Below are 23,952 nucleotides of genomic sequence, written 5' to 3'. Positions count from 1 at the left end.
TTAATTAAAAAATTTATTAAATTGTAGAAAATAAATTTTTATCGTTTACTTATTTTTTAAATTTTAAATTTGATTAAAATTGATTAAAAAAACCACACAAATTAAATGATAATTACGGGGAATGTGCATCGTTATTATCAGAATCCGACTCTCCTATTGGATAAGTAGCCATGGCGTGATCAATTCAAAACGTATATATACTACACTTAACACAACATCGAAGTATTCTCTGGAGAAAAAATAGATTTTTCAACACATATTTCGTCAAATTTCCCTCTTAATTTCCAAGGTAAGCTCATCTTAAAGTCTGTAAAATTATTGTTTTAAATTGTAAATTTTAATTAGTTAATTCTCCCTCTAATTTCAAGAGTATGGAGGAAACAGTAACGAAGAGACGTAACAAATTAAATTTAGCCAACATCGAAGGATTTTGGTTAACCGGAAGATATCCACTTAAACATTTTAATCAAGCCGTATCTTTCCAACCGCGAATGGGAGATGTATTTGTCGCCGGTTATCCGAAATCGGGAACCACGTGGACTCAATACATAGTATGGGACATCTTACACTACGGAGCACCTTTACCTTCAGTCAACGAAATTTGGACCAAAGAATTTACTCATCTTGAAATGATAGGAACTGATAGTTTAGTCGATTTACCACCCCCTCGACTGCTTAAAGTCAATATGCCTTTTCATTATACGCCCTATCATCCGGATGCAAAATACATTTACGTCTATAGGAACCCTTGGGACAATTGTGTATCGGGTTTCAACCATTACAGACAAGTGGAAAAGAATTACAGCGATGCAACTTTTGAAGAATTCTTCCAGAGTTTCATGCAAGGAGAAGTGTCGCAAGGTGATTACTTCGACCACATTCTTTCTTGGTACAATCAGAAAGATAAACCAAATATACATTTTCTGGCATACGAGAGAATGAAACTCGATCCCGGTAAGGCTATATTAAACATTGCTAGGTTTCTAGGAGAAGAATATTACGAGAATTTAATTAATGACAATCAATTATTCGAGAGCATCTTCAGAAATGTGCAGTTCGATCAAATGAAGAAGAATTGCCCATTATACTTTATAACTTCCCTTAATGACGGGATGAAGAAGAGCGGCGAAAAGCTTAATTTCTTTAGTAAAGGTGTAGTGGGTCAATGGAGAGAATATTTCACAGAGGAGCAAAAGATAAAAATGCAATTAAAATGTCAAAGAAAATTCAGAGGAACCGAATTATTATCGTCTTGGAACGGTTTCGATATCCCTTCTTTAGAATCGAATCTTTCTTCCAATGTAAAATTCTGAATAATTAACGTAATAAATGTTTTAATTTCGTTTAATCTGTGTTAAAATGACGTAAAAAAGATCTAAATTTCCGCTTTCGAACAATTTAAATATATTACGTACGAATTTCGAAACAATTTGTTATGAAGATGAAATGTCAATATTGCAAAAATCAAAAGTAAAAAGCTTATATATTGATTTAAATATGAGATATTATCACAACTTATTTTTTTTTCACATCAATTTCAACATGCAATCGACGATCGATAGATAATACGCAGATATATTAAGCAATATACATATTTTTTTATAATAAACAAATGAGTAATCTCTAAAGTTTTACGTAAATTCCATTTAATGTTTTTGTTATTAATATTTTGTGTCGTATTTTTAAATAAACTTATCTTTATCTACTCGTAATTCAGATATATATTGACGTAAGTACGAAAATATTATACCAAGGCCTTTTCGAATGTCAAGAGCCATCGAGTTGAAGTATGTAAGAGGCCCTTCCACTTCCTCACTTAATTATGCGAGGATCTGAGCTTTAACTTGTTTAATAGGGCCGAGTTACACAAACATTAAGGGCCTCAAACAGTTAATTGTATTATATTTTTTAAATAATAAAATTCGATAAAAATAATGGCTTCCCCTCCCTTAAAACACACGAATGCGGTTAATAATTTATAATAAATGTACTGTAAAACCTGTGCTAAATAATCTTGCCGGCTCTCATATTATAATAATTCGTCCCAAATTCTTCTTATTATAAAATATCATTTATAATAAGAAGAATAAATGTTTGATATAATATTGACACAAGAAAAAATTCAAATAGTTTTCGCAATCGTGTATACTTTGTATAAACTTTATATTATTATTATTATTATTTATTCGCATTGAACTTTATAAATTCCTCATGTGTTATCGTCATCTTGATAATATTGTTTTTTTACACAATTAATTTACATTCGTGGTACGTGTATAAAAGTACTTCAGCATCATTTCTAGACATACCGGTATGTCATTGGTATTGAACTATTAAAATTTCTCTTTCTATTTCTCTATTTATAGCTCGCTTCAGTGAATTATAATGATAATGAAGTTAATTTATATGTATGATGATAATGGGAAAATTATCAAAGGTTATCGCGTGTATAAAGTTATTTCATTCATTGATATCGCCATTTAAACATTACGCAAAGGTGAACTATTGTATATTGATGGCAATTGAGGATACATTGACCAGTATCATTTTAAATCATTTTCCTGGTCTCCGGTCTAATTTTTACTTTCTCTGTTGTTACACCAGGGCTGTGGAGTCGGAGTCCAGTGTTTTTTTACGTACTCCGCAGCCTTGCCGTTTATTCACTCCATTAGCAGACTCCGGTTTTCGAATGTAATGTGTTCCTAAAAATTTATCTGAAAGCAATTTAGTAGTATTTTCACTTATTAACCCGTTTATCCCTTCCTCTGTAAATAATGGGACTTGCATACCCTCAAAAAGCCATTAGCTCTTGACTAAGAAAAAGAATCTCCCGACACGTGATCAAAACAATGGTGTTGATTACGTTAAGGCCCTTGTTTTTCTATACCCCGATTCGGTCGATTTCATTTATTTTATTCATATACAAAGTGAGTCAAAAGTCGTTTAAGGCTCTTTTAAAATGAAATCGAGTTGAAAAAGAGAAATTTTGGCATGATAGAAAACGTGTTATGCCTTGGGACAACCATTTTTGTGTGTGTGTGTGTCAACCGGACGGCCGCCATCTTGAATTCTCCTCAAAATGTTTAAATGGGAATAGGATTTCATATAATATCTAGATCGTGACTTATCTTTGGCTGATCCAGCCGGAAACTTTTATGACAATTATGTAACTGTCATACGCGACAAAGGGTCTCTATGGACATGAATGTCGTTGACTACTTCGTTTGCAATATCATGTGAACTCCTCTCCCCAGGCATCAGGATGATCTACATCTCTTACTCTCGCGTTAGATGCAGTGCATTGTTGTTTATCACATCTGAAATGTTGCCGGGAAAGTTGAGCAACGAGTTGCTCAACTTTCCCGGCAACGTTTAAAACTTTTGTAGCGCCATCTGTTATCATTTTTTAAAAACTTTTCATATTTTTAACTATTATAAAATGGCAAAAATCCTAATTATGACGGTAGGATTGAGTTTTATAAAAAAAATTGTAAATGCTGATAAGGAGTAAAATCGTCATTAATCCGATCCTATTGGAGATACACACGACGTTTATTATCTAACTACTTCCTAGTCTTTTAACCACCAAAATTTAATATCATTAATCTCCCTAATAAACAAACCTCCCTACGAAATTTCATAAATTTTCGACAAAAAGCACAGGAGTTATGAAGCTTCAAACAGGATGAACAAAATCGTGCCATGGACATACAGAAATTGCCCCCGAATTTTGCTGCATTTCTCGACGTTTCAAGGTGTCCTAAGTCTAAAAATGTTAATAATCTAGGGAAAGCGTTAATTTTTTGCCGGATCGCCAAACTTTCCTTGTGTAACTGTTTATAACAGAAGGCTGCGGAGCCAGTAAAAAAAAAACACTCGATTCTGATTCCTGATAATTTCAGTAATCCGACTCCGACTCGGACTCCACAGCCCTGGTATTATGCACTCCTGTACATGGGTCAATAACCAGAAATATATCGTTTTATCAAAACTTTTCTAAATATTTTATTTTCTGAGAAATACCACAAAAACTCCTCTTAATTGTAAAGAAATATTTGTTTAATATACTTTATCTTATCTTTATTCATCTTTATCTTATTTTTATTTTTATCTCCCTTTTGCTGTTGACTAATTGTGTGGTTCTGATGTACTGAATAGCATGAGAAACTTCATACAAATAAACCACTCTGTCAATTTTCCAATTTAAACCAGTAAATTTTTTCTGAAAAGCATGTGGTAGATAAATTTGGAAAACGAAATGAACCCTTATTTATTTACCTGACCAAGAAACTGCATTTTGCCAATTTCAATTATTAAACTTGAAAATTTTTTCTCTGGAAAACAAAGAGAGAAATGCCAGAGTCGGAGTCGACGAATTTTTCCCGACTCCGACTCCTCTGGCCAGAAATTCTTTCGATTCCCTGATAAATGGACAAGAGGATAAAACCACCGAACATTGGTAATTGGACGTGGATTCACACCTAAGCAATGGACTGGTTACGTGGAGTTTACTGGACTTTCTTGAAGTTTGTAACATGTAAATGAGGACTTTTTAAAACTCATTCTGTCCTGTGGGTATTAAGAGGTTTTTTTTTCTTTTTAGGAAGCCCATTATCGGCTCGGTCAGGCCAACAATGGGACGGCTGTGTGACGGATAGGACTTCACAAATTTGGACGGAAAAATTCCTGGGGTATTTCGACTCTCAGATTCGATTCCGAAGTTTCCAGTGCGGTAGACTGTCACTTTTACCGTTTGGCCATCCGGTTCACAATCCTAAATAAAGACTAGTTTCCCATTGGTCCTCCCGAGAGGCATTCCCTCTTGGTAGAGGGCAGATTGTTGCGTTGCCGATCTCTTCAAACCAAACTAAGCAGAAAGCGAGGACGGTCGAGAAAGGCCAAGGTCATTTACCTTTTTAAAGCCTTCAATATATTAAGAAAAAGCCGTAAAAATTATATTTTTTATTAATAAAATTTAACTGAAAATATAATTTTTCTTTTCTTAAATTAATACAGAAGAAAGTAATTGAATGATGTGTAACAAATGTGTAACCTCGGTAAATACAAAACCCAAACTAAAGGCCCTTGCTAGCTGGCCGAAACGCTTGAAGTAATACGTAAAATTTCTATATTACAAAACTTTAATAAATTAAAATTTCAGCTACTTTTTATTAGCTCAAGTAAGAATAAACGAAAGAACATCACAAATGATATAATCAACATTCTTCATTTTTAAAGCAAATTAAAATAAATTCAACTGCAGCTTACTAAATGAATGGCAGACAGGGCCGCGGAGAGCTTGTATGGGACCCGAGGTTACAGCGGGCCCTGTTTGCCCCTTTTGTCATTTTTATGAACAAATGAAATAAGTTTGAATGTTTATTAATGAAAAAGCGGTCGTAAAGATTTTATTTTCAATTGGTAAAAATAGGGGTAGAACCACCACGGGCCCTTAAATTTTCTCTTACAAGGGAAAAATCTTCAGTTAACCCTATAGACCTACGGCCGGATGGCCGAGCGGTAAAGGTGGCAGCCTACCGCTCTGGGGGACCCGGGATCGAATCTGAACGGGTCGAATAATCCCCAGGAATTTTTCGGGGGGTGGTCCGTTCGGATATGTCGGGCCCCGTCCCTCACCACCCGGTCGCACCATTGTGGGCCTGGCCGAACCCATAATGGGCCTACTAAAAGAGGCCCTCTTAGTGCCCACAGGGCGGAAAGAGTTAAAAAAAAAAAAAAAAAAACCCTATAGACCTCCCAGATGTCAAAGTTTGAATTTTAACATTGTAGCAATTTCCCTTTTAGATAAATTACGTGATAAGTTTGATAGTTCTAATATTCACCGTTTGAGGCGCCATCTCATGCGATAAAATTCAAAATTGTCTATTTTTTAAATTTATTGGCTGGAAAAGCGATAGTATCCGCCCACTTTTTCTTTTTCACCAATCGTTGTTAACAACGAATTATATTGTTATTTCTCATATAATCAGCGGAGGACTTCGTATAGTTAAAGTAATTTTTATTAATTTTTAAATTTTCTATCAATATTATTGTAATTTTAACAACTCTATACTTTGAATATTTAATTTAATTCACTCAAATTAGTTAAATTTATTTTCTAAAGTTAAAATGAATTAAATAAAGTAAAATTTTATTTTTATAAATAAACATTAATAAGAGGTCAGAATTAATGGTTCTTAACATGGTAATCAGTCCATACGTATGCAATTTGTGCCAAATTGTGCTGTTTAGGTTTGTCTGCAGAATATATAATGACATTAATTTTGTATATTGTTAATATTTAATATATTCACGCATGTTTAAAGCGTATTATAACAAAACTGTTTACGACGTCAATAAATCAATAAAATAATTACAAACAGGGTGAAAGTCAAAAACGTGACAATTTGTTTCGTACTAACTCATCAGATGGCAGCACAATATATAACTTTTTAATTTAAAAAAAATATATTTTTTTATTCGTAACTTTATGTGTTTTTTAAATCAATATAATTTGAATAATAATAAATAAGTAATACAATTATATATATAATTTTTTCTTTTCTAAATTTAATTAAATTGCTGTTATATTCATCGTTTCATAATACATGCAGTGATACATGACACGATTGTACGATCCATGCACGAGCATGAATCATCCAATCAATGTATTTTCTCAATCTTGAGGGAGAGGTTAGGCTTGAGAATATGAGATGAAGCTCGAACCACTTATGTGGGGCTGCACCCCTCCAATTATATGAAAGCCATTACTTTCACGTAATTTTTTTTATACCTAAAAGCCTAAATTTTGAGGCCCCTCTGTGTCTAAAGCTTGACCAAATGACCTCGCTGGTCTCCCCCTATCTGGACACACGATCTGGATGCGTGCTTTGATATATGTAAAGAGAGGAGCACGAAACTGATATCTTAAGCTCCCTTTTTGTATCAGATAAAATCTTTATAATCCTCTTTTATTACATAAATTCAAAAAATTGTATACAAATATTACAAAATATTGGTTTCGCCCTAACAGATAAGAAACAATAAAAATACATTTTAAATTTAAAACGTCTCTTCACGTCCATTTTAAATGGTAAAAAGTGTATAGAACCGCACTGTTTCTAATGGTAATTCAGCATCCTAAGATCCATGTAATCTTCGATAATAGATAATCAATTGGGGTTGATCATCATTGTGAAACCACAATCAGATCTAGGACGAGATCCAGGAAATTAGATCTTTTACGACATTTCTCTGTGGTAATAGGTATGTTAACAAAGATGGTTACATGGTACGCCTCATTTAAGGGTGCCAAACTACCTCATCTCTTGGAAACATCCCTTCAATTGTATAAAAACGAGTAAAGAACCTGATAAAAGTTCTCTAGAAAAATATTATGAAAGCAATTTTTCTGCAGGAAATGTGCTTGTTATTTATTTATTTTTATTATAGAAATTATAATTTTAAAAAAATTTAAATAAAAAATAATAAAATACATATAAAATATTATAATTTTCACTTAAACTCATTCAAATTTTGATTCAAGAACGAAGATTTGAACATTTTAAAATATTAATTTAAAATAGATAATTTTAAATTATATTTTTATTAATTACTGTACAATTTTTATATAAAATTATACAAAAAGTATTGTTTTGATTACATTTAAGAAATAACTTAAAAAAGATCAAAAGATTTGGAGCTATTGTATTTAAGCTGCAAGTGTTCTAGAAATTGTTTCTGTTCCGGAATTTTCATGACGACAATAATGGTACTGATGATGCTAGTAATTATGTAGACAAAGATGCGGATGTGGATGCTGGTAGTTATGTGGATGAAGATGCGGATGTGGATGCTGGTAGTTATGTGGATGAAGATGCGGATGTGGATGCTGGTAGTTATGTGGATGAAGATGCGGATGTGGATGCTAGTAGTTATGTGGATGAAGATGCGGATGTGGATGCTGGTAGTTATGTGGATAAAGATGAAGTTGAGGATGCTTATGCCTCTAGCGCAACTAAAACCGATGTTAGGAGAAGGCCCTAGTTAAAACGTGCGAATCTATTCTTGCCTCTGTATAATTGTATATATATGGAGGAAAAATAAACTCAGATATTGTACAGCATATATATGTGTGTGTATGTATAAGTTTATCTGTCAAATTTAAATGTTTCTCCAAAATTCAATTTAAAATTCAAAAAATCCAATAAGAAATTTTGATTTTTTTCCTAAATTATTTATTTACAAAGGGTACGATACAGGCCGATGCTGGTGCGGATGCTGATGATGGTGATAAAGAAAATTATCGCTTAAACTTAAAATATTATAGGAGTTTCTCCTGTTCTGAAGTATTTATGTTACTGATGCTGATTCTGACTATTAAAAAAAAAATGACTTTCTGTAAATATAATTTAACTATTTTTAATTTTGCTTAAAAATTAAGATTAATGTTTATTATATGAGATAAGCAAACAATTTACAACATTAAAAGATATATTTTAATTTTTAAAGTCTTAAAATATGTAAGAAATTCACTAAAAATGAAAATTTGAGCTAGAAGAAATACATTAAAATTAATATGAAAATTATCAATAAAATTTAGAACTGATCGATAAATTTTCAATTAAAAAATCGAATTTTTAATTGTTTTTGATTGTTTTAAATATATTTAAAAAAATACAATTTAAATTCAGCTTGAATCTCTATGCTAACTATGGTATGTTATAACTCAAATAGATACAGGAATTTATGAAAACGTTGTGTAATCGAATAACTTCCGTTTTAAATTAATTTGTATGGAGTAATAAACGCTAGATTATTTGGTCAATTAAGCAAATGATAAATATAAATAGGATAATCTACTTATTTCCGTTAATTTAATGCCATCATATATAATAGTTTCTGATGTAAACCAACTGGTGATGAGTTCTCTTCTTCCATATCTTCAGATAAAATGGTAAAATGCTATACATTTTTAGCGACTTTTTTTATATTCTAATTGATATTTTGATTCACTTTTTTAATAATATTACCAAATGTAACGAAAATTTAAATAAATAAACACTTTCCTTTAAGTTAGAACGGATCAATCTTCGATATTTTAAATTGATTATGAAGAATGAAATTTACTTTTGTTTTATTTCATTTCCATTTTTTGAGGTAACTTATTTTATAATTATTATTATTTTTTTGGCTAGAAATTCAAGTTTTAAAATATATTGATCTCGCTTTACGACCTCAATTTGTTTCGGAATAGCGAATCGCTTTACGACCGCCGTAAAGCGAGATAACCTATTTCCATTAACTCGATGGAACGTATTGGAATTACGTTATTAGAAATACAGTTTTAACTGTACAACATTGCATAAAAATAACTATTATGTACAGTTATAATAGAGCATTATACCTGTCGTAAAGCGGGGTCAACCACAGTATATATTCTAATGGAATAACAATAAAGAAGGATTCGTTTGTACGCTGTTGACTCATGTTTATGAGTCAACACTTTTGTATTTCTTTCGTTATAATAACAACATATCCATATAGTGTTTTCCCTCAAGAATAAACGCTGTTTTGAATTTATATGTTGGCATAATCCATAAAATTATGAATATATTTTTTATTTTTATGTATATTCTTTTACTGACGACACGTCACGCAATATGAAATATATATAATTCTACCTTCGTGAAAGAAAATAACAGCTGTTTTAATTTTTTATATTGATAACAAATGTAATAATCCAACCTCGATCTAGCGCCACCCTCATAAAGCGCTCCAATGAATGGATCTTTAGTCGTTTGCATTTCAAGCCACGTTATCGGCGATTTTTTCAAAATCCCAAACACGAACCCGTCTTTGCTGCCTTGCTTGAGATACTTCGATTTAACGCCACACTCGATTTAGTGCCAATTTTCAGAGACGAACAAATGGTGGCGCTAAATGGAAGTGTTTAATTATTCAGTAAATTTCAGGAGCTGTCAGTGTAGTTCAGTAGTATATACTGAATATACTGTTAAAGTATGTACTATACAGTGTAGTATTTACTGCATAGAAAACATTTACTATACATTCAATATTGTCAACAGTTTATCACTTCATCATTAAGGAACCAGGAACAAAATGGCGCTTGAAGTTTACGTAATATTGTATTGGATTGCTGAAATAAGAGAGAGCTTCTTCCCGGTCTTTTGCTTGTCCCGGGATCCCGAGATCCAGTTTGAGAAACCTAAGCTGATGTATTGTCTACAATATATTGTATGCAAACAATAGCTATTTTTTATGTTTCTGTGTTTGGCCGCTGTTCAGAGATTTGTATATAATCATTACATTAACAGCAGGGAGCTAGAGAAATAGGCTCGAGGCATAAGTTTGGAGCCTTATTTCTTTTCGAAAATTATAGAAACGTGAATAAACAAGGAAACAAGTTTATCATTTATTAAAATAGATTTCATCTCATGTTTCCTTTACTTAAAAGACTAAATTTTAGAGGACGAAACAAATGATCCTTCTGGCTCTCTTTACCTCTGATCTGTTAAGAGTCTGTAGATAAATTCAAAGCGGCATTACAGACAGATGAATGAAGGATCCGGAGAACATTAGTCCATTAAATAATTCATTTTCACTCAATTTAACATTCTATAATGATTTATAAATTAATATTAATATGAAGGAAGACAGATAAAACCCATATGCAATAATTTCCACATGAAACTTTACCTCATTCCTTGGACAGAAAAGATTTTTATGCTATTTTTCTACGATTCTAGGAAGAATTTTGAAAATACATAGTTAAAAATTTTAATTTTGGTGGGAGTTTTTAAACTTAAATATCTATTTTTATTCTCGAGTAACAAATTTTAATGTATCAGAAATAAAATCTAGCGCTTTATTCAGTCAAAAAATGCTTACATCAGCTCTGGATTCGATCCTGGATTCCTCACAATTCTTCAGATTCTTTATCCATAATTCAGTGAATGTTCAAATAGATTTGTTTAAATGAATGAATAATGAATAATTCTGAATAGAAGAAAACATTTTTAAAGTTTGAAGGACATTTAATATGGTCTATTAATGTTTAAATTTAATTAAAAAAAATATGTATAATTTATAGAAAAAATGCTTTTAGAATTTTGCTTGATAAAGATAATAACTTTTATCATTTTTTTCTAGTTTTTCCTATCATTTAGAACTTTAAATCTACCATTTTATTATTCGTATACAGCACGCAATTACCTCAATTTTAATTACTTTTTTCATTTACTCAAACTCATTTTATCATATATAACTTATATTTAAATAAAATACTTTAAATTTAACGTAAAAATCAATATCTAATTCCATTTATTAAATTAAATCATTGAATACGGATACAAGAAAAGAGTTTTGATTGATTAACCCATTTAACGAGTAATGCCCAATCGCTTATAATTATAGTTTAGTTAAGAAATGGTGAAATTTTTTGTGTTTCTGATTTAAATTCTTATAGAAATGAATAAAATTTCGAAGATTTTTCTTTATAGATAAACTTTTTTAAATTATAGAATTACATGATTTTCTTTGACATATACTGTAGCCTATTCTATATCCTACACTTTCCTGTATATCTTAAACTGTATCTTATCTTATTCTATACCTTATACAGTACCTTCATCTCTTTAAATTACACGTTTGAGATAGGATATGATAAGGATATGAAGATGTAAGTTCGTTATATGTTATATGCAAGAATATAGGCATTCTATCACTATTACATTTCTATTTTATTTATAATCCTGCCCTTCATCTCTCTTTCAGGATAGGATCACTGATTTTTCTTTTATAAAATAAAGGATAAATCAGTGATACTATTCTGTTAAGAATGTAGGATAAGCTCCCTATACACGTGATTAAAGGCATCTCATCTACCTTTCTCCTATCCTTATTTATCCTTTATAAATTAAAGATAGGTTAACTTTATTATATGTAAAACTCTCCTATCCTTTATCTTCATATTTATGTAGAAAGAATATATTTAGGATGAGATAACAGAACGGAATAGGAAGAACAAAGATAAAATATGATATTATTAAGTTCTTTATTATTTATAAATATTATTTTGTATCAGAATATTAAATTTTCTATAAGAAGTTTAGGTTTAATATTATATAAATTTAAAAATACCTTGTAAAATGTCTTAAAAAAACAAAGAAAAATATTGGATAAATTGAAATTAAACTTCTTATTTTCTAATTTTTCTTATATTTAACTTAAAAGATTAAAAAGTAAAACTATATTATTATTATTATTATTATTATTATTTTATTATAAATTCGCAATTTTGATCGAATGCACGTTATGTATAAAATTATATATTTATAAAAAGAAAATAACCATAAATCGATCGAGTTGAAAATAAAATACTAATTTATAAAGTAAATGTCATGTATTAATCGATAATTATGTTTAAAGAAACGTAGTTTCCTCTTAACAACCATTCCAAAATGACAATTACATCCTTGATAAAATGACTAAATTCCTCCAAAATAAATAAATAAATAAATAAATTTTTTATAAATAATTCTCCATTTATAATAATTAATCGCAATTACAATACATTTATTTTTCTAGTTTAAAAAATAAAATGAAATAATTCTAAAAATTAACTCCTGTTTGATACCTCGTTTCATTCACTTTCCACATAATTAAACTTAACCAAGTTAAATTAAAATTAATTAAAATTAGTTTCAGTTAATTATAAGTTAATTTTCATTAAATTAATCTTCTTTTTCTTAACTAAAAAAATAAATAATTTGATCTTAATTCCTCTCAAAAGGCTGTGCGTAAGGATATATAAAATATTATTTATCTTCTTCCTAAACGTCTTTAATGAATATACTTTATATTATTAAATTATAAATTAATATACACTTATCTTTACTCATTAATTTATATATATATAACGGTACAAAAGTCAGATAAGGTATTGTGTGTGTTTAATGTGCACTGAGAAGACAGTTTTACAAATTTAATTAATATACATGGTTTGTGTAATAAATCTTTATAATTATTAAAAGAAAATGCAGTCAAACCTCGATATAGCACCACCCTAGTACAGCGCTAATCGATACACGTGAACGGATCTTCCTCATAAGTAGTGGTATCCATCGTTATCTCCGAATTATCAAACGTAGTATTTTGCATTGCAAATGACCTTTGTTATTACCAAATCACGTGACTTTCGAACTTTTAAATTTCAAACGCGCGTGCAGACTTCATTACTTCGCATAACTTTTATTGGGCGAGATTCTGTTTATCGCATCACTCGATTTAGTGACAATTAAGGAGCGAGGTTTGACTGTATGTTCTAATAATTAGGAGAAATAATATAAAGATAGAAAATATTTTCAAGACAGAAAATTTATTTTCCAGTTTTTTTTTTTCGTACAATATGCAAGATCCACGAAGGATCATGTATGAAAAGAGTTTCAGGATTACATATGGGCCATAGATAAAGGGATCTTCTCCTCTCAACGTTAAGATAGATAACTAATACACACGACGGAGCTTGTGACTTAAGACAAAAAGTTCTTCTATAACTAAAACCCGGATCAAATTTGATGAATTTTGACGAAGCAATTTATGAGCCAAGACTTCGTTTATAGGAATAGAAACATTTGTTGTTGTTGTTGTTGTTGTTGTTGTTGTTTTTTTTTTTGTTTTTTTCATAATTTTTTTTAATATCTTTATCTTATAAATTTCGAACGAAATCAATTTTAAAATGTCTTCCTAAAATTAAATTAAAATTTTCCAGACTATTTAAATTTCTATTAAAGTGTCTAGACATAAGACGACTCCCTGTTTTCTGATTAATCTTTTTTGTTGATATCGTATACTAATATAACAATTAATTTTAAAATGGTTTGCAGAAATACGATTTGCGTTGCTTCTTTTCAATATTTTTCCATTCTTAAACGACATTTTTACGTATTTATCTCTAGAAAAAAAAAAACAAATTTCTAGTATACTTACGCATGAGATGCAATCGCAATTCGTATTATTGCATTAGTAAAACTTTGCCTGTCATCAACATCGAACCTCTTTTATTTTGGCAACTGGAGGGAGTACTTACCTAACCCAAATAAATCCGAATTTTTATTTATTTATTTATTATTATTATTATTTTTTTTTTAAATATCCACGTATGAGAACAAAGCAACGTTATTTATATATTAACAAAATTATATACAAAAAGGAACATAATTGCTGTATTTTGCATATAATAAAGGTCAAAGCACCAAATTATCAATGCACCTTCGTAACATCGTTATTGGAGAAAAAAATAATTCTAAAAACATTCTCTACAGCATCAATTCTTCAAACAGACTCACCCGAATTATCATTTTTTTTTTCCCATTCAAACAAATCCATTGGCACTCAGTAACATATAGAGACGAGGCCTATATCAGAAGCCATGATACATAGTAAATTTATAATTTTATTTTTCTTGTCAGATCATTTCTAAAAGAGTTCTTCAAAAATCCGTATCGTTTTTTTTTCTTTCTATCAACTATCACTGAAACATACAGACTTACGAACACGGCATTTAAATTATTATATGTGACTGTCTTTTTTTTTTCGTAATACGGTAGGGAAGGGTGTAAAAGAGGCTTGTAAAGAGGGAATTTTAGCTATATTTTTGTCGTTTCTCACGTATTTGAAACCTATGTTATAAATCAAACATAGGGCCGCGGTTTGGAGGGTGTTCATCGTTTAAAATTTTGGCTTTCCTTTAGCCTATCTGGAGCATTTATCAAATTTCTTACGCAATTACTGTTCTTTGCTTTCATCGTCGGACCCATTTGCTACTTCGTTACTTTTTTCTTCTAGTTTATTTTCTTCGTCCTTTTCTTCGGGTTCTTCTTCTTTGGGAGATGATGATGTTTCTTCTTGCTCGGCCGCGCTGCTACTTTCGGCTTCAGTTTCTTTTTGAGTTGTTGTTTCTGTTTCTGTTTCTTCTTCTTCTGCGGGAGTTGCTTCTTCCGCCGATTCTTTGACGTTTTCTTCTTCGTTCTGTTCGATAATTTCTGGCGTTACTTCTTCTTGACTCGTTACTTGATTCTCTTCTGATGTTTCTGCTTCGATCGCTTTCTCCTTCTCTTCCTCTGCTACCTCTTCGGTATTGGTCACATTCTCTTGATTTTCGTTGTCTTCAGATTTTGGTGGTTCCTCTACTTCCGCTGGTTTTTCTACTTTCTCCACTGTTTCTTCTACTTTCGGTGTTTGGTCTACTTCGACCTCCTGAGAACCATTTATGCCGTTTACGTCACCATCTACAAAAAATTATTATTTTTTTAAGTTTAGTTTTACTCAATTGTTTAAAACTATTGTTATAATTTTACTCAAATGTTATTTTATTATATCAAAAAATAATATTGAACAGTACTCTGGAGGAAAAGGATAAATTTGAATTATATTAAGTAATATAGAAGTGTAATTATTCAGGTTCTATTCAATATAAAAACAGTCTGAAAAACGTATTGAAAAGCGATTCTTTTATAGCTTTTATGAACAAAATTAATTGTATTGTTTTTAATGAGTCTAATACTCAATTTTCGATAGATTTACATAAAAACGTTTGAAAAATAAAAATTTTCTGTAAATATATTATTTATTTAAGCAATTAAAATGTTAAAAATAAAAGTAAAATAATATTCAGGACTAATATTTCCTAATACTGAACTAAAATTGCTTACAATACACACATGCTTACAAGACATAAACATTTATGTAGTGAAGCAAAACTGTTTTACCTCATAAACGTATACGTATCATCAAATACCGGAATTAAATATTTAATTAATTTATAAAATAAACAATAAAAGTAAAGTATTATTAATTTAAAGCAACACAATATAAAAATCGAATGAAAAAAAAGGAATAATTGTAATTAAAATTTGAATTTCATCAAATTAAAAGCCCCTGTAAATCATGCTTCACCTGAGGGTTCATATGTCATGCAGGGAAGCCATGCACCATATTCTGCAAAATATCGATTGCAGTTATTACGAATTTAAATTGCAATTATTCAAAAGTTTTTTATTTTAACTAATTATTAACATATGTCAACGATACATTGCACGCGTTTATTAACATTTTAAGTGGTCGATCCTTCTTAATATCAGATTAAAGTTTAAATAATCCTATAGTTCCTATATACAATTCAATAAGATTTATAAATATACTTATATATATTGTAGATTTTTCTATAAGTTTAATGGGATATAATCATACATTATAACGATTTACGAGGGTCTCACTTATCTGTGATCGATATACTGCAGAGTTCATTAACACGAATGAATTCATCGACTAATTTGGAGTAATTTTAAACATGTTATTGTTTGAAGTTACTGTGAATTATATCAAATTAAGTATTTTTATTTTATATATGATAGTTTTATGCAATATTAAAATAAGTGTTTGTTAGGTTTATAACTTTAGGAGAATAGTAATAAAATTTATATGCCCGGTATAGAAGAATATTCGTATAGATAATGTAAATTTGAAAAAAAAAATTATGCAGAAAATAATATTAAATTTTATTAAATATAATTACAGAAATTGCTGTTTTAATAATTACAATTTTGACATTTAATATTCATGGTTTTATATTCAAAAAAACTTTTCCTATAATAGTATAACGTTTATGTAACAGGTGCATTTATTCAGGTATTATCTCACACGCAATAGAGCAATGCGTTACGTTAAATTCGTATCAAATATTATATTTCGAGAAATTTTATTTATTCAACTATTGAAAAATTCTTAGAAAATTAAAGTTTAAAATGTCTTTCAAGTAATAACAGTGCAAAACTTGTTTGTTTATTTGCATAAATTTATTCTTCTCTACAAAAATAAAATATATTTAAGATTATTAAGTAAATTGCTTTACTTTTTAACGTGGAAAATTAAGACTAATGATTTTATTTTTTTTAACGCTATCATTAACGCTAAAAACGGGTATCATTAACGTTAATTAAGCTTTATAGTTTAAATTAAGTAAATAAAACAATTCTGTAAGAAAAATTAATTTTTCTAATTTAAATATATTTCAAATTGCTTTATCATCTGGTCATTCCACTCGTGAAATAAAATGAACTTTTACTTACATTTATAAGAGATTAAACTTTAACAAGAAGCCAATTAAATAATAAATTCTATTCTGAACTAGATTTTCATTCGTTCAGCATCAGAAACCATTCACCCAAAACCCGTTTTGCTCTCTTCTACGTAACCATAGCGACCGAGTTGCTATGGTTACTCTGTCTCTTCGGATCAGTCAGGGATATTGATGCAGAGTTAGTTAAATGCATTCGAAAAATGTCTTTTGAACAAAGCAAAGAAAATTCGGCATATTCTTAAATTATTACTCAACTATTTTATGCAATATTAGAAAATTTATTTCCGCTTTTCTTATTTTTCTACCATTGAACCTGTACATGCAATTTAAAAAAAGAAGAAGAAAAAGAAGGGGGGGAAAAGGAAAAATTATTTGTTGAAAATTGATTTTTATCGATCGAAAAGACAGTTAAAGTCTTTCCTCGATATTTGAATGAGACGTTTTAATGCGAATTTTAACGTTTTCCTTTCTGTAAAAAATTCTATTGCGAAAAAAAAAAATGTTTTCTATAGAGTTGTCTGGTTTTTCTATCGTAATTGGAATTTTAAAATCGATACGAATTAGAAAAGCGAGAAGGAAGCGAATACCACAGGGAAACTTATTTGCATAGTACTAGGTTTTTATTAATGCAAGAAAGCTACAACTAAACTAAGTAATAATAAAAACTAAAAGGTTTGTCTTGGAGTAGGGAGATTTAACACACAATAGCACTTTTGAGATTACGTCATCTATGTTTTAGAGTTTATTAAATTTTCTATAAAAATGTTCTTTTTTTTATCTCTTATTTTTCCTCCAAATTAAAAAAAATAAATAAATAAATAAATCATAAATATGTGAATAAATTTTCTTGCAATGTTAGAAAAGGATTTTACTAAATCATGCTCCTAAGAGACTGAAAGTATTTATGCGTAAATATTTATGAATACATTTAAAATTTCATTTTAATGATATATTAATTTCTAGTGCATCATAAAAGGTAATTAAGAGAGATTATAAACGAGATTATCTATTATGTTTATATTAAAAGAAACATGTTAAGAATCGAGTACAACTGAAAAATAATATATTGATCCAGATGTGTGCATTTTCACAAACCAATAATTTTAATGGTGTTAAAATATTACACAAGGAATTTTATATAAAGCATTGAACCTCAGCAAAAAGTATAGGCAAACTCCCTTTCTGATTAAAATTCTAGCGATTTGATGATGTGAATTTTTAAAGTTCTTGCGCTAAGGTATCAAGAGATTTCCGAATTTTTTGTCAGAAAGTAATCTTCTTAACATCCTCACGTGTTTCTGACAAAAGCTATAAATAATTCTACGCAGAATATATTCAAAATACGTAAAAAAAAAAAACCTTGTGCAGATGGAATACAGGAAAATTATTTCGTAAATGCAAATTGTAAAAATGTTATCTTCTAGTTACTACTAAGAATCTATTAAAAAAACGGAAATTTCTAAATAAAAAAAATATATTATGAACAATTAAATGCCATTTATATAAAAAAAAGGAAGATAAGTTGAAGAGAAAAGAGAATTGTGGCAGCAGCAGCGGCAGCAGCGGCAGCAGCGGCAGCAGCAGCAGCAGCAGCAGCTACCTCCATGCAGGAAAGTTAGGTCAATAGCCTTGAGAGTGTCAGGGACGCAGGTTATTGCCCTGATGTCTCTGATCGATCGTCTAGTCACTGTTGGAATTTCCTACTGCGATGTTATTGCGTAGGTGGATACAATAATTGTTAGACATTCGACACGTGCTTCATAATGTTGCATGTTTGGAAAATGTTTTTATCTTTGATGATTTTCATCACGGAATGTTGCTGTTTGTGTCTAGTTTTAATAACCGCGAGTTTTTAAAAAAATATGCATATTTTTCCATCAATATTTATCTTTTCAAATATGGCTTTATTATAAATGGCGCTTTGTAGATGCAATGAGAAAAACGAATCTGGTCGATGCATGAGTTATGTCCTGTGTTGAAATTATGTTATATTGCTGTAGATTAACACGCTTTAAAATGGAGAATTTTAACGAAGGCATTTATTTATTTAAATATTAAGTTAAAAATTAATATTAACATAATGCAAATTTATTTAAAGTCGAGTAGATTTTCGAATTAAGATTCTGCATTTTTTTTTATGTATTATTTTTTCTTTCTTAACTGAATTGAAAATAAAATCCAATCATATTTTATCCTTGATCTTTTATAAAATTTAAAAAAAAAATACATCTTTAATACGGTGCAAAGTGAAGAAACGAAATCTTGTTTCAGAAACGATGCTTAAAAATTTTTTATAAGCATTCTTACAAAGAACAATTTTAAACTTGCAAACGAAAGAAGATTTTTGGCTCATTGCCTTCTAGGTTTCTGGTTATAGAAACCTTTTGGTGGAATTTCCCATGCGACTTAAAAAAATGTCGATCAAAATTCCATTTGATTCACTATTGTCAACTGTCACCCAACTAAAAATCCAGACAAGGCACCTGTGACGTTGCTAACTTTTTCATCCCTTCTAGATCTGGTAAATCGAACTTAATGATGATCGACCGTTCACGCCTGGGGACACGGGTTGCTATAGCAACATAAGGCGGGACGAGAACCCCATTTGTCTACCCACCCGTAGGAAGGAGTTCTAATTTTCCATAGATTTCATGCTGTGAGAGAGAGGACACCTGGTATTTTTACACTCGAAGGACAACCGATAAAAACCTTAAGACAAATGCGCACCCTAACACATTAAGCAAAACCCGGAAGATTTCATCTAATCTCTTAAAATTAAATCTGATTATTATATAGGAAAACAGGAGCCATAAGTTAAATTCTCGGTTTTTATATTCGTTTTCCGTAACCATGGACAAGAGTCAAAATAGTCCATCATTTCGCTTAATTCCCATTCATTCTCATTGATCGTCACGATCGTCTCGGGATATCCACCCACCTATCAACAAACCTATTGGTCATCTATTACTCATAAAGGCCATCCTGATTGATTTGCTAAAGTAAAGGAATAATCTAAATTACAGTTAAGCCCGACACAAAAATAATATTTCTTTTATAAAGGGTTTCGTAATATCCTAATGATATTCTGTAATGGTTTAATCACGTTCCCACCAAGAAATGCCTGGTGGCCTATGTTACGTCACGATAATATTATGTTTGTGGCCTACGTTACGTCACGATAATATTACGTTCATTTACATGGAGCTGACGAAGTTGGGGGTTACGTTAGGCAACTTGCGACAATATAAGTAAAACCGTTCTATTGATTTCAGCGGTGTTAAGCCGCGTTACTTTTAGTTACGTTAATCTACCTCGTATTGTATAAAGTGTATCATTTTTGGCATAACTTCTACCAAAAATATTTAAAGTATAACAATCGTGCACTTCATTTAATTAATATTAAGTTAAAAAAGTTGTAGTGGGAGACATTTATAAATGTCTCTTACGGAATAAAATTAACAGCGTGCGAGACGAATTATACGCCATAGGTTTTACGATATTATAGAAAATTAATGAACGTAATCACGCTATTGTAATTATCGTTTTATTGTTTAATAGAAGAATTATTAAGAAGTTCCTAAAATGAACTTGTTACAGAGAAAGAACATTTCAAAGTAGCGCATGTATTTTTTGAAATATTGCCGTTCTATCGATTATTGTTTCGACGACTGATCATTTATCTTTCTAAAAAGAGGAACATTTTTTAACTTTATCCCGTTATTGAACCGAATACAGAATTTTATTGTAGAATAATACAGCTACAATGATGCAACCATAAGAAGCGCATAATGTTTAATGTTTATATTGATATTTTAATAAAATATACCCAGAAAGAATCATTTTGCAACTTTACTATTTAAAAACAAAATAAAATATTCAAAAAAAAAAAAAATCCTTAATTTATACAGAAATATGATACAACACCTTAGGCGTAACGTTGTAGTTAAAAATACATATTGATATCCCTGATCTTGACCTTGGCCTAACTATATCCTAGATCGATTAATAAAAGATTTAACAAGTGTATATCAGATAATAGAAGTGGTGTATTAGTAAAAATAAATTGCATAGTTAATACTTTAAAAAAGAATGCAATCAATTGTGGAAATTTGCTTCCGAACGAAATAAAATTTAAAATTATAAAAGGGGGAAAGAAAATTCGAATGCACTTAATTATGATAAATAGCACGATTATGCTAAGTAAATGTATAAATAATTAAAGAGTCGTTTGGTAAGAAGCAAATTTATCTTGTAAGAGAACACGTGAAAGTAGTTTACTGTAATTATTTTTGTCAACTTAGTAAAAATGAGCGACAAATCCAATATAATCAGTGGTGACTCCGCCCCGGGGAATAAGTGGACGTTAATAAACCTCCGCCCAATGTTGGTAACTTTGATGTCATCCCGATTCTCTTTTTAAATAAGATATGAGGTAAAAGTGAGTATGAAAAATTAATACGGTAGGGCCAGGCTGAAGTCAAAACAGATCGATTCATAAATAGAACCAATATGAATAAATTATAAATATAGGGAAAACATTTTAATTAAGTAATTTTTCAATAAAGCTATAAGCTGGATATTGAATGTTATGCTCTTACGTTATGTCAACATACGTTTTAAACACATAATGAGAATTTAATATACGAATTTCTCATTAATTATACAAGTTACTAATATAAAATAAAAGCGTACAACACGAAATTTCATTAAATAAAATTAGGAAGAAGAGTAAAAATTGGGCATATATTTGCATGTTTTTCAAATTAAGAACTTCTTAAATTTCGATTTATGGTTGTATATATTCACCAAATTCGTCGTTTCTTATTATATTTCGTGAAATATCTTGCGAATATTTAGGAAATTCATTGCCTGCGTTACTTATTTCGTGAAAATATATTCGTTCTTGAAGTACACTCGGAATCACGAGAATTAAAACAGATCCAGGAAATGAAATTCAAGTCGTGTTTGAAGAGAGAAGTATATTATGTCCATAATACATTATTTCTCTCCAATAACATCCAAATGTCAATAAACTTCGCCATCGTAGTTGCCGAACCTGCAAGACAGCCATATTGATTTCTAGTTACCCGTGTAACTTTCAGCATTCTGCATTTGTGGTGGATTATACATTTCGCTTCGTTTTCCCAGAACCTCTCCACCGTTTGAAGAGAAAAAGCTTTATTTACCTTTCATCCTATTATTATTATTATTATTTTCAATTTAAAGTTATCGAATTCACTAACATCCATCGTAAAATAATCTTCGAATAAAGCATTAAAAATGGGATTAAAATTGAGATGGAAAGTAAGAAAAATGGAGTCAATTCTTTTGTTAGATTTACTGTTATATATTCTTGTAATTGTAATCAATGTAATTTAAACCTTTACAATTTTATATACTGTAAGCAGATTTGATTCATTTTACGATGTTTCTCGAAGAATACACGCGATAAATCATTACAGAAAAAGTCTTATTCTTCCATCCCAATTATGTGCTCTTTATCTTTAATACCACTCCTAAATATTTAATGTTTCTAACCGTCAGATGTTCCTCAACGCTCAAAATAATCCGATTTAAGTTTCATCAATAAAATAATAATAATAAAAAAAAAGAAACAACGGCACGTAGTATATATATTGGATTTTGGAAAATTCAAACACGACAGTATCTTCCCGGAATATGAAAAGAATATTTTTTCTAGCAGAAAAATAAACATAAAATATATTTTATAAGAAATATTTCGAATGATTTTTTCAATTGGAATTCTTGCACACTTGCCAAAATATCTTCGAAGAAGGGACAACAACCTTAACAGAGTTAACAATAACATTGAATCCTTCTCACAGTTAACCGGGAGCGTTGCTTTCTTCGACCAATCCCAATAAAAGAGTATAAGAAACTATGCGTCCTTACCTGCGCATAAGTGTAAATATAGCTAAACTCGCATTCCTTCCCGGTAAATTTTATAAAACGTATACGGAATTCTATTTTTTTAAAATCTCTTTAATAATTCGGCCATCTTTCCTCTTGTGACGACACAGCTTAATTGTTATAGAACACGATTAATATCGCGCGTGCTTTAAGCGTTAAAATAACCGTTTTCGCGTTATTTTCGCGTAACAGAAATGCACTTTTTTTTGTTGTTTTTTGTTTTTCGAAACTTACCTGAGTGACCGTTTTGACACGCGCTTCCATTCACTGCGCTATCTCCTTCAATGACCACTTTGGGAGGCTTCTGTGATGGTTTGTTAGCATCCACGATACCCACAGCATCTTCTGTACCGCTTCTAGAAACAGATGCTGCCGAAGCACTTGCTTTAGTATTTGCGCAACCCATATTCGTAGCAGTAGAATATCACTCGATTTAAACAGAAAAAATTCCTTCTATTATATATATGTATTTTTAGTACAAACGCGCGCTCCTAGGCAAGACTGCTTAGCAAACGCACTTCACTGTCCAGTGTTCGACTGCCGACTAGTGGCAAACACTGCTTTCCAACGGTAGGAATGCTGGACTTAAAATCCAATATGTCTGCTTCCATTGATCGGTTGTTGCTTAACTGTACCTCACTTCACTTTGTGTATTCCTATATTATTTCTATCGCGTGATCATTTTGCGTGCCAAAATATTTTATATATTGGGCACTTTTTTTTTAATGATTTTTACAGATATTAAATTTATCAACGTCTTTTATTAACTTCGTATCGAATATCCGTATCCTTAGAGAAATGGTATTAACGTTTATACACCGCAGGATAGAAAATGTATAATTGTTTATACGTTTTCTATC

At 30.2% G+C, this 23,952-nt stretch overlaps 2 protein-coding genes across 2 annotated transcripts; one reads left to right on the top strand and one right to left on the bottom strand.

Annotated features, from left to right (window-relative positions):
- The first annotated feature begins 250 nt into the window (after positions 1–250).
- LOC136989652 (sulfotransferase 1 family member D1-like) lies at positions 251–1,339 on the top strand. The gene is made up of 2 exons (XM_067287877.1): positions 251–289; positions 369–1,339. Exon 2 carries the CDS (start codon positions 372–374, stop codon positions 1,311–1,313), a length of 942 nt encoding a protein of 313 aa, XP_067143978.1. The 5' UTR covers positions 251–289; positions 369–371; the 3' UTR covers positions 1,314–1,339.
- Positions 1,340–13,380: 12,041 nt separating this feature from the next.
- Positions 13,381–23,648, bottom strand: LOC136989733 (110 kDa antigen-like). Its single transcript, XM_067287984.1, has 2 exons — positions 23,327–23,648; positions 13,381–15,311 (listed from the first exon to the last, which is right to left on the bottom strand). The coding sequence occupies exons 1-2, from the start codon at positions 23,496–23,498 to the stop codon at positions 14,809–14,811; spliced, it is 675 nt and encodes a 224-aa protein (XP_067144085.1). The 5' UTR covers positions 23,499–23,648; the 3' UTR covers positions 13,381–14,808.
- Positions 23,649–23,952: the final 304 nt, after the last annotated feature.

Source organism: Centruroides vittatus, unplaced genomic scaffold, assembly GCF_030686945.1.
Source record: "Centruroides vittatus isolate TY-2023 unplaced genomic scaffold, ASM3068694v2 scaffold_752, whole genome shotgun sequence".
Lineage (NCBI taxonomy): Eukaryota > Metazoa > Arthropoda > Arachnida > Scorpiones > Buthidae > Centruroides > Centruroides vittatus.
Note: the sequence above shows the minus strand (reverse complement) of the source record. Positions and strands in the feature narration are given on the sequence as shown.

What these genes read in the sequence shown, in the direction of transcription:
- LOC136989652 (XM_067287877.1), top strand. Translation starts at nt 372, where the DNA reads ATGGAGGAAACAGTAACGAAGAGACGTAACAAATTAAATTTAGCCAAC.
- LOC136989733 (XM_067287984.1), bottom strand. Translation starts at nt 23,498, where the DNA reads ATGGGTTGCGCAAATACTAAAGCAAGTGCTTCGGCAGCATCTGTTTCT. An exon ending in GTGTCAAAACGGTCACTCAG is followed by an intron (nt 15,312 to 23,326) that starts GTAAGTTTCGAA and finishes AATTTTTTGTAG; the next exon opens with ATGGTGACGTAAACGGCATA.